The sequence below is a fragment of the Orcinus orca genome, chromosome 10, assembly GCF_937001465.1.
Source record: "Orcinus orca chromosome 10, mOrcOrc1.1, whole genome shotgun sequence".
Lineage (NCBI taxonomy): Eukaryota > Metazoa > Chordata > Mammalia > Artiodactyla > Delphinidae > Orcinus > Orcinus orca.
In genome coordinates this window covers 51,161,803-51,174,589 of record NC_064568.1, presented here as the reverse complement: position 1 = coordinate 51,174,589, position 12,787 = coordinate 51,161,803, and the positions used below count along the sequence as shown (strand labels likewise).

Sequence of the window (12,787 nt, the reverse complement as noted above, 5' to 3'; positions counted from 1 at the left end):
GTGACTTCCCAAGGTTTCCACAGCTAATCAATGGCTAAGTCACTTGGTTTTTAGTTGTGTTCCATCCGCTCTGTTACTAGACAACTTACCTCATCTACTTTACTGTCATTCATAATAAAATTCTCCACTGACTTTTCCCTCACTTTGATTTCCTCTACAGCTATCCTTCTCATAATCGTTTCTCCAAGGAAGAGCCAATTTTATTCCTCTGTTAAGACTAATCTTGCTTTCTATATTCTTGTTCTTTAAAGTATGGTCTCCTCTATCTTTACTCTTTTATTCTCAACCTAAATTCTTTGTTTACAGATGCAGAAGACACTGTCTCAAGAATTTCTCCTTCAATTTCCATCCTATTGCACCCATCAATTATCTTCTAATCGTGATATATAATAGCTTTTTCATTAGCTTAGCATGCTTAGCCATTCTGTAGCTTGACACTGTTTTTCCTCTTATTATCTCCCTTCCTTCTTTCATTCTTTTTACCAGGCATTTTCCTTTTGCATTCTAAATAAGGAGAGATGTAAGAGCCAGTCTTCATCCTGATTCTCTTTTCACCGAAAGTATGACTTCCTTGACAGGGCCTCTCTGTCCTAGCCTACTAGGCCCCAAAATAACCTCTAGAATAGCTCTCACTTTTGGCCTTCCTCAAATCTGTTGATCACAACATCATCGTAGGCACCAATTCTTTCTGACCTCAAGTCTGGATTTCTGTAACAGGCCAGAAAGTAAATATCCTAGGCTTTGCAGGCCATATAGTGTGTCACAACTACTCAGCTCTGTCATCATAGCACGGCCATAGACATTATGCAAACAAGTGAGCACAGCTGTGTTCCAATAAAACTTTATTTACAAAACAGACGGCTGGCCAACTCATACTTCTTTCTCATTATCAGATTGTGACATCACTCTTTTGATAGAAACGAAATCCTTTCATGTCCCTTCACTGTCTATAGAATAATGTCTCCAAGGCTTAGACGAAGTTCTAACTCTCCAGACTCATGCTGGACCCTTTGGCAACATAAACTCTTTGTCCCTGAACACATCTCACACACACTCTGCATTTTCTACCACACTCCCTAATCCCCCTATTTACACAAAGTGCATGACTTCCTACAAAGCTTACCACTCAAGACCCAGCCAAAAAGCTTCTTGGACCTCTTTAGATAATAGCCACTGATCATCCCTACTTGGAACTTGTAGTGGGGCTAGCTTTATGGTGCTATTTCACTTTTTCTGAATTTATATCATCTTCCCATCTGGAATATATAACATTTGAGAAAAAAGACTATATATTTTTTAGTCTTGTATCACCAATTAGAACAAAGCCTGAAGTTATCAGAGGCTGAGGACCAAATTAAAAAGTTGTTCAGGGCGTCCCTGGTGGCGCAGTGGTTGAGAGTCCACCTGCCGATGCAGGGGACGCGGGTTCATGCCCCGGTCCGGGAGGATCCCACATGCCGCGGAGCGGCTGGGCCCGTCTGGGCCCGTCAGCCATGGCCGCTGAGCCTGCGCGTCCGGAGCCTGTGCTCCGCAACGGGAGAGGCCACAACAGTGAGAGGCCCGCGTACCACACACACACACACAAAAATGTTGTTCAATGAATGTGCAGGAAAAGTTCCTTAAAGAGTAAGAATTTCCTCATAAGTAAATAAACCTTACCCTGCAATTGGTGGCCAACCCTTTTTCTCAATGCAAGGGAAGATATGTAAGACCTTCCTTTCATGGCAGCCAAGATTTTCTTTTTCTTTCCTATAGTCTTTCTGACATCTCCCACTTCTCTGGACTCAGGCTAGTCACGCCGGGAAGGCCCTTTCTTCTCATCCGGACATAATCCAAAGTTTATGTTCCTGTCAAGATCTGAATTGCTATTTTCTTAAAAAAGACTTCTCTGAGTCTCTAATCAAAAGTAGAAATTTCTTTTGATTAGATAAAATGTGAGTATAACTGAATAAAAATGTAGACATGTTATTTATGGTACCCTATATATAGAATTATACTATATTTTTCAAAATACTTATATCTTATCAATGGTACTTACTAAATGATAAATATATGCATATATATATATATATCCATCCAAAATATACATTGGAAATTTTGCATAAAATTTCTTACTTGACTGCCCTATCACAGAGAGTTCACTGTCAGATGTTGATATTCTCCCATTTCCTTATCTATGATTAAAGGAGAAAGAGGAAAGTGGACACATTAATATAGTACTAGGGCTAAAAATTTGATTTCAGAACAGAAAGCTGAGAATCACTGCTCCTTAAACAGCCCTGTTTGCTTTTGTGGAATGCCATTAATAGACTATTAGAAAGCTCATATGTGGAGGTTGGAATTCAATTAAAAAAATTAATTGTGAAACTTGGGAATTACTTTTTTAATAATTCAATGAAACCAACCTTCAATGGAATCTATTTATAACTGTAGTTTATTGGAAAATTATAATATTTGAGCTATTACAATTGAGGCAGCCTTTTCTTAACCTCTTATATCTTAGGTGTGCCAGTCATCCAATATAGAACAGAAGAACATAATCAAATTAGATTAATTAGTAGATTAAAAAGCACATCTCCAAACAGAATGACAGTTTGCATAACTGCAAATAGCATTTCGTGGATTGCAAAGGGTCCAACACTGCATGAACTCTTCGGGAGAGAAAACAGAGAAAAAGGGTTAATTTCACAGTCATGCAGTAAAGTTAGGTTTCCAACAAATATTGAACCAACTTACTCTCTATTGAGAGTTCCAACACAGGGGACAGCATGCAAAAGGAAAAAAAGAAAAAAAAGAAAAACACACAAATTAGTCGCCATCAATGCCAAGTTCCTGTATGGAATAAAAACACTTAGAAAATAAAAGTGACAAATGTTTTTCAAAGTTTTACGATAAACTCAAAATAGTTTTTAAAACAAGAGTTAAATGAATAGTATGGGATAAGAGTATGTGATTTTCCTATACTTCTCTCTCATCTTGCCAAGGAAATTTAAAAACAAAAAACAAACAAAAACTCTCTTCTTTTCCAGACCATACTATTGTTAAGGCTCAACTTCTGGAAAAAATCTAAGACTAATAGACACCTGCCAAAATTTCTGTACAGTGTAAACATTTGCTTCTAAAGCACAGTATCTAGAATTTTTCTTTTATCTTTTTTTTTTCCTCTTCAGAAGCAATGCATTCACAAGTTAAATTATTTCTGTGAAGGCTTGGAATAATTACTATTGTTTGGAGGTAAAAAGTAACTATACCACAACTTTTAATTTTCCCCAGGTAAGATGTATGTTTTGGCCTCCTGATCCTAAGACTGCAGACACTCTTCAGGAGACCAGATATGTCCTTCTAAGCAGGGCACTCAACTGTGTTGCATTTTAGTAGCCACTGATTGAATTCCTACTCCAGATGTTCAAGACTTCAAGAGGTAGGACTAAACAGACCATAAAATGTGAAATCAAACCATGCACTTTAGTGAAGGTGGCTCTTCTCAAGTAGGTCCTTCAGAGTCAAATGTCAGAATCACAGGGGATAGCTTTTGGCATCTGACACTCCTTACATTTGAAGGAAAAAATGGGTCTAGAGCAATCAAAATAAAAATCTTCTCTGAATTCCTTAATTTTTCAAACTTATTTATTTTTTAAAAACTTATATAGTGCTTGGTGTGTTGTAAGGGCTTTACATATATTAACTCATTTAATCATCATCGCAATCTTATTAACTCTATTTTACAGATTAAGAAACCAAGGCACACACTGCTAATAAGTGATGGAGGCAGAATTTGAACCCAAGCAATCTAGCTCCACTACCCATAGTTGTTATCACTGTATTGCACTGCCTCTCTTAGAAAAATATTTAGAGGTTTTACAGAGTCATACACTGTGATTGTATGCGTAGTATCTGAAAGTTTAAAAAGTTTATTTATCAAGTTATGGACATCAAATAATTTCAGCTTGTGAACTGTTTACCAACCACATTACTCCTGTCCCAGAAAAAACCCAGCATCTATTTCAACTGTATTCAGAAGTTGAAATAGAAGCTCTTTTCTAGCCCTTCCTTTCTGGGATGTGTATTGGAGCTCACCTGATATTTCAGCTGGACTCAGATGCTTACTCTAACACATATAAGAGAAACATTCTGGGGGTTGGAGGTGATCCTAGATGAAAGGAGATGGGGCTGCTGCTCACACCCTGGTTCTCTAAGTAACCTGTTGGGGACAGCAGGTGGTCTCAATCATGTTGGGGAGAAGTAAGGACAGCTTCCAGTTAACATGGAAGCCAGCTACTATTCAGAAGCTGTTAACACAGCTTTAAGTTGACTTCAACTTAAAAGGACATGGGAGGGCTTCCCTGGTGGCACAGTGGTTGAGAGTCCGCCTGCCGATGCAGGGGACACGGGTTCGTGCCCCGGTCCGGGAAGATCCCACATGCTGCGGAGCGGCTGGGCCCGTGAGCCATGGCCGCTGAGCCTGCGCTCCGCAACAGGAGAGGCTACAACAGTGAGAGGCCCGCGTACCGCAAAAAAAAAAAAAAAAAAGGACATGGGAAAACCCACCCAACCAACCTCAAGGCATGAGGTGTCTCCTAAACACTACGGCCCATTCTGGGGTCAAGGCTTCAGATGATTTCTGCCCTGTGAGTTTCAGGATAGTTAAGGTTACAGATAAGTGATTCCAATTCAGAGTGGAGAGCTAACCCACACTTGAGGAAGAAAAGAGAAGTCTCTTTGATGGCCTATTTCAAGGCTATGAGGAAAAGCACGTGGCACATTTGGGGAAATGAACGTAGTTTCCAGGATTGAGAGTGACAGTGAGAAGGGAATGACAAGCAAAAATGATAGGCTTTGTTTGAATATTTTCTTGAGGGTAATGAGTAGTCACTGAAGGGTTTTAAGTTAGTAGAGAAGATTTACCTTTTAGAAAGGTTATTCAAATATGCAGCGTGGAAGAGAATTTAGGGATAGGAGGTGGGGAGGAGGTGCAGCTGGCCAAAGATGATTGTGCCCTGAATTGGCAGCGAGAATGGAAATGTTTAGAAGGTTGAATCAATTAGGACTGAGTAAATTTCTAGAATAATGCCCAAATTCTTCACTTGAGCAATGAGAGGATAGTGGTTTCATCTAATGAGATAAAGCAATGCAGGAGGAAAAGTAGTTTAAGATGAGCAAAAGGCATGTAACTAAGTAAGTGCAGGAGAACAATGTGGGCTGGAAGTACCATATGAGAGTCATTAGGATAAAGTGGGTGACTTAAGCTTCAGATAAGGTACAGAAGTGAAAGAGGAGGGCCTAAGGCAATGCTCTAAGCAACACTAAGTAAAACAAGCAGAGAGATAAGTGTCTGAAAAGAGAGGGTGTCTACTGTGAGGAAGACTGGATCAGGCACAACAGAAAACACCCCTCTTCCACCTCTCCCACATCCCTTTCCTTAAAGTGTCAGAAAAGATACGCTGGATAAACTCACAAGGTTGAAAAATAAAAAGGGATGTCAAGCAGCAAACTGAAATTTATGAAAAATTCCTGGTGGCCAAGCAGATGAGATCATGTTAGCAAAAAACAGAGTACATGTTTATGTGGCTACCAACAGCTTCACGGTAAGACCTCCTGCCATTTCCATAGAAGAAAAGGTAGAAAGAATGGGCTTATGTGCGGTTAACTTTGCCAGTTTGGAGACAGGAAATGGGAATTTCTGCTGGATGGCTTCTATCTTCTTGGTAAGCTAAGAGGCCAGGACATATGCTTGGGGCATGAGATGGGTGGAGAGGTGAACAGGGATGGAGTTCTGAGGAAAGACTATCTGACACAGTCTCTGTGGAGGACAGAAGAAAAAAACTAGAGGAAGAGGAAAGGCAGCACTGGGTTTTTAGACAAAAATCACAGATCAGAAATGGAGAATGGCACAATATACAGGAGTAACAGGGCTGATTTCACCCAGCAGGGGCCAGTACATTGTTTCCCTTCAACAGTCTTAACTTTCAACCAGTGGCATGAGCATGAGCAGAGGTTCTTGAACATATTTCTATTTTAGTGTCAATGACCAGAGTTGACTGTATAGAGCAGGGGTCGGGAAACTATGGTCTCAGAGTTAAAAATGGTTTTACCTTTAAAAAAAATTTTTTTTAATCAAAAGAAAAGGCTATTTCGTGACAGAAAATTTTATGAAAATAAAAATTTCAATGTTCATAAGTAAAGTTTTATGGCAACCCAGCCATGGCCATTTGTTTAGATATTGTCTATAGGTACCTTTGTGCTATAATGGCAGAGTTCAGTAGTTCTGACAGAGATCATTATGGCCCACAAAGCTACAAATATTTACTACCTGGCCCTTTATAGGGAAAAACAAACAAACAAAAAAGGCCAACTCTTGATAGAGAACAAAATTTTACTTGGAAAGAAAAGAAAGCATCAAGAACAGCTGCTTGATCCAATGATTGGACTGTTAGTACTTTATAAAATTAAAAAGGGGGGGATATCTACTATTTTAATAATATAAGGATATGATGCAAAAGCTCAAATCAAACCCTGATATTTTTAACTCAGCACAGTATGGTGATATATCCAGTTTATTCTTTTTTTGTGTGTATGTGTGTTACGCGGGCCTCTCACTGCTGTGGCCTCTCCCGCTGCAGAGCACAGGCTCCGGATGCGCAGGCTCAGTGGCCATGGCTCACGGGCCCAGCCGCTCCGCGGCATGTGGGGTCTTCCCGGACCGGGGCACCAACCCGTGTCCCCTGCATCGGCAGGCGGACTCTCAACCACTGTGCCACCAGGGAAGCCCCTATCCAGTTTATTCTTAATGAATTACATTACTGGTAGAGTCCCTGATGGACAATCACCAAACAAAAGCTAAACAAAAACGAATTAAAAATAATCTTCCCTTTACATGTGTATTCACTGAATTAACCAAAAAAACAAAACCAAACAAACAAAGCCAATGGATCAATAAGAATTGTATGTTCTTATAAAATCCCACAGAAAAAAAAAAAGTCTTCTCTCGGAAGGATTGTGGCTGGTTCTCTGCATCTACTAAGGGAGGCCAAACATCTGTGCTTTCACCAACATCAAACTTGGTTTTCCTACTTGATCTTCAAGAGACTTTTTTTTAACTTTTGACATTCACTTTATTTAAAAAATTTTTTCTTCAAGAGACTTTTTAAAAAAGTGTTTCTCTTTATTACTGTGCAAATCCTAGGATCCAACTAAATTGCATTATTGTCCTAACAAAAAATTAAAAACTGTGACTTCAAGAAATAATCTAGCCTTACACTCTCATACCTTCCAGCAGAGATGAATTATATTACTTTTGAAGATGTTTTAAAACTCTATTTTTAAAAGTTGTAGAGATTATTAATTAAAACATCATTTAATAAAACAGGTCCACCCAGATCATAATTGTCTTGTCCTTTGGCTCATACTGCTAACAAAAAATGTCAACAGCTAATTTGTTCAGGATTTACAGAAATTTTTCCATTAAAGCAATTCCTACAGCTGTAATTAGTGGTAGCAATATCAGTATAAAATGGTATGGTTATCTACATGCTCAGTTTGAAAGTTATAAACTTAGTGTACTTTAATCTTTGTCTTTAATGGGATCTTGCATTCTTGGATAAAATAAATATACCTTCTGATAAAAGGATAATCTTTAGAAGTTAAAGTACAAGCAATTTATAATTCTTAGCTGGATTTCAGTTTATGTATAGAGTAGGATTTTAGTATCTTTAAGTAGTGTCACAAGTAATGAAAATATTGAAAACAGAAAAAAAAATGAGGGGGAAATGACATGTGCAACAATAAAGTGAAGACAATTAAAAAAAACAATAAAGTGAAATTTGTTAATATCTTTCTTATGATTTCCGTTCCACATCTCCCTCTCACTCAGGTTAGAAATTCTCATGTAGACACCTGGTGTCCTAAAGGAAGATACTGAATAAAGTTTCACCATTGTCAAACACACTGCTGAAAACAGAATAAATGAGTCCATTTTACAACAAAATTTTACATTTTAAAGCAAAATTTCACAGTATACATGCAGACTATGCAAAAGTACTTAAATACATTTTAATCCACATTAAAAACTAAACAAAGTTCTGATGATTTTTATGAACTATTTCAATATATGAAATGCTTCTTTTATATTACTAACAAACTATGGGTGAAGCCATATTTTGTGCTTTTTGTTATTTAATGGCAATTCTTTTCTACAAAATTGCTCTTTTAAGAATATATTTATGTTAATAGAGAAGGAAACTGAATAAAAAGTTGGCAAATTTTTTCAACTTACCCCAATTATTTCCTTTACAAATAGTAAAATGTTTTTAGAAATACAAATACTCACCCTAAGTGTATAAGAGTTTTGCATGTTACTATATATTCTTCAGTTTATAGTCTTAGATAATCTCTCTTTGGAGAAGCTTAAACAGTTACTAGAGAGCAATTTCTAAATTAAGTATGATATCAAATACTCAATTTCAATTATGTTTGAAAAGGTCATTGCCATTTTAGAGCAATAACAAAGCAAAAATGGCTTATAGTTTTTTGTTATTATTCACTTCTTTTTTGGGGCAATACAATAATGACACCTTATAGGAGTAATCTTAAATACTAAAACATACCTTGCCATGAGGATCAGCAAACATTCTTGTGAAAATTTCACATAATCTTTTCAGTTCAACTCGACTGTCAAAATAATAAAGTGGAATTAATATCTTGCTGTACGAAGAAGTCATTTAAAAGTGACCTTACGGGGACTTCCCTAGTGGCGCAGTGGTTAAGAATCCACCTGCCAATGTAGGGGACACGGGTTTGAGCCCTGGTCTGGGAAGATCCCACATGTCGCAGAGCAACTAAGCCCGTGCGCCACAACTACTGAGCCTGCGCTCTAGAGCCTGAGAGCCACAACTACTGAAGCCCGCTCGCCTAGAGCCCGTGCTCTGCAACAAGAGAAGCCACTCCAGCGAGAAGCCCGCACACTACAATTAAGGGTAGCCCCCGCTCGCCACAACTAGAGAAAGCAGTGTGCAGCAACGAAGACCGAACACAGCCTTAAAAAAAAAAAAAAAAAAAAAAAAAAAGTGATCTTACATATAACTGGGCTTCTTAAAAAAAAAAAAAAAGCTAAAAAAAATCATCCCTCCTAAATGAAAAATTAGTGGGATTTACTAGTCAGGGCTAAATACAAATTTATCAAATGCAACAATAATTCTGTAGTAACAGACACTATTTTAAAGGTTGAAAGTTATATGAAAAGAAATACAACTGTACTTCATTAATGTAAGCACAACAGAGGAAAGTATACAGATGACATTCCCAGCACATGAATCTTATCCTTTTAAATGCTATGATGTTTTCTTAAATTTTGCCACCTGAGGGCTAAAATCTTTCTAAACTATGACTATTTCCTTGCCATTTAAAATGATATACTGAACCTAATACTAATCTAATCTTGATGGGGTTGGGAACAACAGTATGATGCTTTATTGTAGTGATTCACGAACTGTGACATGAAAGCATTAAAATATATTAGGAAGTTTATAGATAAACACTTATTTTAAATTATATAGTTCTAATACTTCCCAAAATAAACAGCTAGTAAATCAAACTCTGAGTGTGGTGGAAAATAGTGGGCCACTTCCTGACTTGATACCTGAAATCAAACTTACGAATTTTCTAAAACTATGTTCTTAAAGGGATAGACCATAGAGATTTAAAACATTACACAGATAAAAAACAATAAAGAGGGGCTTCCCTGGTGGCGCAGTGGTTAAGAATCCGCCTGCCAATGCAGGGGACATGGGTTCAAGCCCTGGCCCGGGAAGATCCCACATTTCGCAGAGCAACGAAGCCCGCGTGCCACAACTACTGAGCCCACGTGCCACAACTACTGAGCCCGCGTGCCACAACTACTGAAGCCTGCGCACCTAGAGCCCGTGCTCCATGACAAGAGAAGCTACCACGATGAGAAGCCCGCGCACCACAACAAAGAGTAGCCCCCTCTTGCCACAACTAGAGAAAGTCCACACACAGCAACGAAGACCCAACGCAGATGAAAATAAAATAAATAAAATACATTAAAAAAAATAAAGAATTTAGAGAGGAAAAGCAAGCAAAAGCCATTAGGAAAGGAAACCGAATCAAACCCAACTAAAAACCAATATAAACATTTTTTTTTTAACTTTATTTATTTTTTGGCCACACCACACAGTATGGGGGATCTTAGTTGCCCGACCAGGGATCAAACCCACACCCACTGCAGTGCAAGCGTGGAGTCTTAACCACTGGACCACCAGGGAAGTCCCTAAATTTCTGTTCTTAGAGAAATTCACTCCAAATCCATTTCATATTATACCAAGATCCAAATATTACACAAACATCAAGAATATACCTTCATTTCCAAATGAGCATAAATATTCTTTCGTCTCACTGAAAAAGTTATCAGGAATGAATTTTAATAATGAGTCAGCTTTAATATTATGCATATTTTATTATTTATTTTCATTAAAAAAATTAATAACATTTTTCATTTAACATCTATTTGTGAATAAAAAGTTTCCTTTTAGAAAGTTTCTTTAAATAGAGCAAGTTAATTAAAACTTTTAAAAGTAACAATAGTATAGATGGTCCTAAAGGATTAAGGCTTGGGAAAATATTTTGATGCCACCTTCTGAATTCAGGACACGTATGAGCCCATACCAGTATCTTTAAAGTGTTATGAAAAAGTCAAGTCAAGTCAATTGTCCTGTCCTAACCAGACAGGACAATTATTTTAAAGACAATATAACTCACCTTAGCGTTCTCTGATTTTTTAGTAAGTTCTGCAGACCCAGGAGGCCTTCTTTCCTTTCTGACCAGTTGGAGCTAGCACATCTGTTGAGGACTTCTGCCACATCTTCTGTCTGCCTCATGTATGTAGGAATACTACCATTCCGAGAGCTATAGGAGCGTTCTGAACAAGCACTGGATGCATCGCTGTTGGCATCATCATCTGAATGCATCCCATATGATTCATATCTTCTTCGAGCAGGTTTTTTCTGTTACACATAAAGACTCTCATTAGTGGTAGCTAAAATAATATGCTGGTATTTCACAAATTTCTACTGACCATAAAAAGACTGGTTTTTGTTTAAAAATCAGTGTAAAGCATGCTGCTAATCATTGTAATAATAAAATGTTGATATTTAGTTTTTCTTCAAAAAACATGTTTTAGGAGTTAGTAGATGATGAAATATTCTTTAACTATGGCGAGTGATAAAAGCAGAATAAGACTACTGTATGGAAGTCAGATATGTAAAGTGGGGAGCACTAAAAACATGGGGTTCTTCCTTTTCTTTTTTCAGGAAAACCAAAAAGAACTACAAGAGTATAAACGAATTCTGAGTTGTTAAGAAGAAATTACTACCTTTTTAAAGGATGAGAATGGATCAGAAAATGGGCAATGGATCAGAAAAACATTTTTCCCCATGTAAAGTTCTATTTCTTCTGTCTCTCAACCTTCTCTTTCCTCTATTCTCCTTTCACTTCTACTATCACTTGTCTTGCCACTCTTTCTTCTCTTGTATGCAACCCTGACATTTCCTAGAGAAGTAAAATACAGAGAATGATGACAGCCTGTTTTGCTTACTCTTCCTTTTAGGAGGCAAGCTCCTGGAGGGTCCTCCATGTTCTTCCCAATGTGTCTATACTGTCTATTTCAATATTTATGAGAAAGCATATTTAGATTCCTTTGATTTCTTTACATCTGAAGCTTATTATTTAATAAATGTAACTGCTAATTTTACTTTGAATATTAAAAGTGAAATGAGACAGAATAAATAGCTTATTTGAGATTTCTTTGGAAGAATTATAAATCTTTATGTAACCTGATATTTGAATTTAGGCTGGTGAGCAGTGGATATTTCTAAGAAACATTTAAGCACAATAATTTTACACAGCTCCAGGTGACTTAAATTCTCCAAGTTTAAAATCTAAAAGAAATATAATTTGAACTCAATTAAAAATAGTTTTATAATGACATTCCCATCACTAAATTGATTTTAGAGGCACCAACTTAATTTAGAATGGCAAAAATGTGGTATTTCCTGTGTTGGTCTTCAAGACCAGTTTTGTTATAGACATCAGTGTCGATGACATCATCGCATTTGTATAAAGTAATCAGGCTTAAAGGATGAGAACCCCCATAGGACACTCTGTTTAAGCACTATCTCCCTGCTGATAATCATATAATCATATATACAGAAAAATGATGTGTATCTAAGGATTTTATTACTTCCATTTGAATTTTTTATAGAAGACTATCATCTGTTAAACTGATGAAGGAAAGAAAAAAAAGTTATGGTATCATAAGATGTCAGAAAACAGCAATGTCTATACCTTAGTCCGTATGTCTCCTAAGAGCTGAGAGCAGATTTTTAAAGAGAAAAATTGAAAATAATGAAAAACATTTTGCTAAACAGCACAGTGAAGTAGGCATAAACAATGCCCATAATTAGAAACATTAACTTTTAAAATATATAGATACATAAGAACTGCTTATTAGGAGAATATATCTTTAACTTGTCAATATCCTTTAGTCCAAAGAAAAAAATCTAAGCTACAGAAATACTCCCATAACCAGTTTTCCAAAGAAACTCAAGTCTTCTTCCTATTTGGATCCTTTTGTTGTTTCCAAAGTTAATTTTATTTCTATGATTTTCCCTAGGTCCAATTAGACTTAATAGTTGGATAGTCTTTTCCTAAAAACTGATAGTTATAACTGGAATATCTATGTTATGCAAATAATGGAAGTATTCACAATCAAATG

General features: G+C 37.0%; 1 protein-coding gene across 50 annotated transcripts in view; it reads right to left on the bottom strand.

Annotated features, from left to right (window-relative positions):
• Nucleotides 1–12,787, bottom strand: part of CLASP2 (cytoplasmic linker associated protein 2) — a 177,813-nt gene that overhangs the window by 36,714 nt on the left and 128,312 nt on the right. For 31 of the 50 annotated variants that reach the window (XM_033405508.2, XM_033405495.2, XM_033405500.2 and 28 more), the window contains 3 exons: nt 12,358–12,381; nt 10,774–11,018; nt 8,604–8,667 (listed from right to left, as the gene is read on the bottom strand). In XM_033405508.2, the coding sequence (XP_033261399.1) occupies nt 8,604–8,667; nt 10,774–11,018; nt 12,358–12,381 (333 nt within the window). The remainder of the gene's footprint in view (nt 1–8,603; nt 8,668–10,773; nt 11,019–12,357; nt 12,382–12,787) is intronic. The other 19 variants (XM_033405513.2, XM_033405511.2, XM_033405519.2 and 16 more) reach the window with 1 other exon arrangement.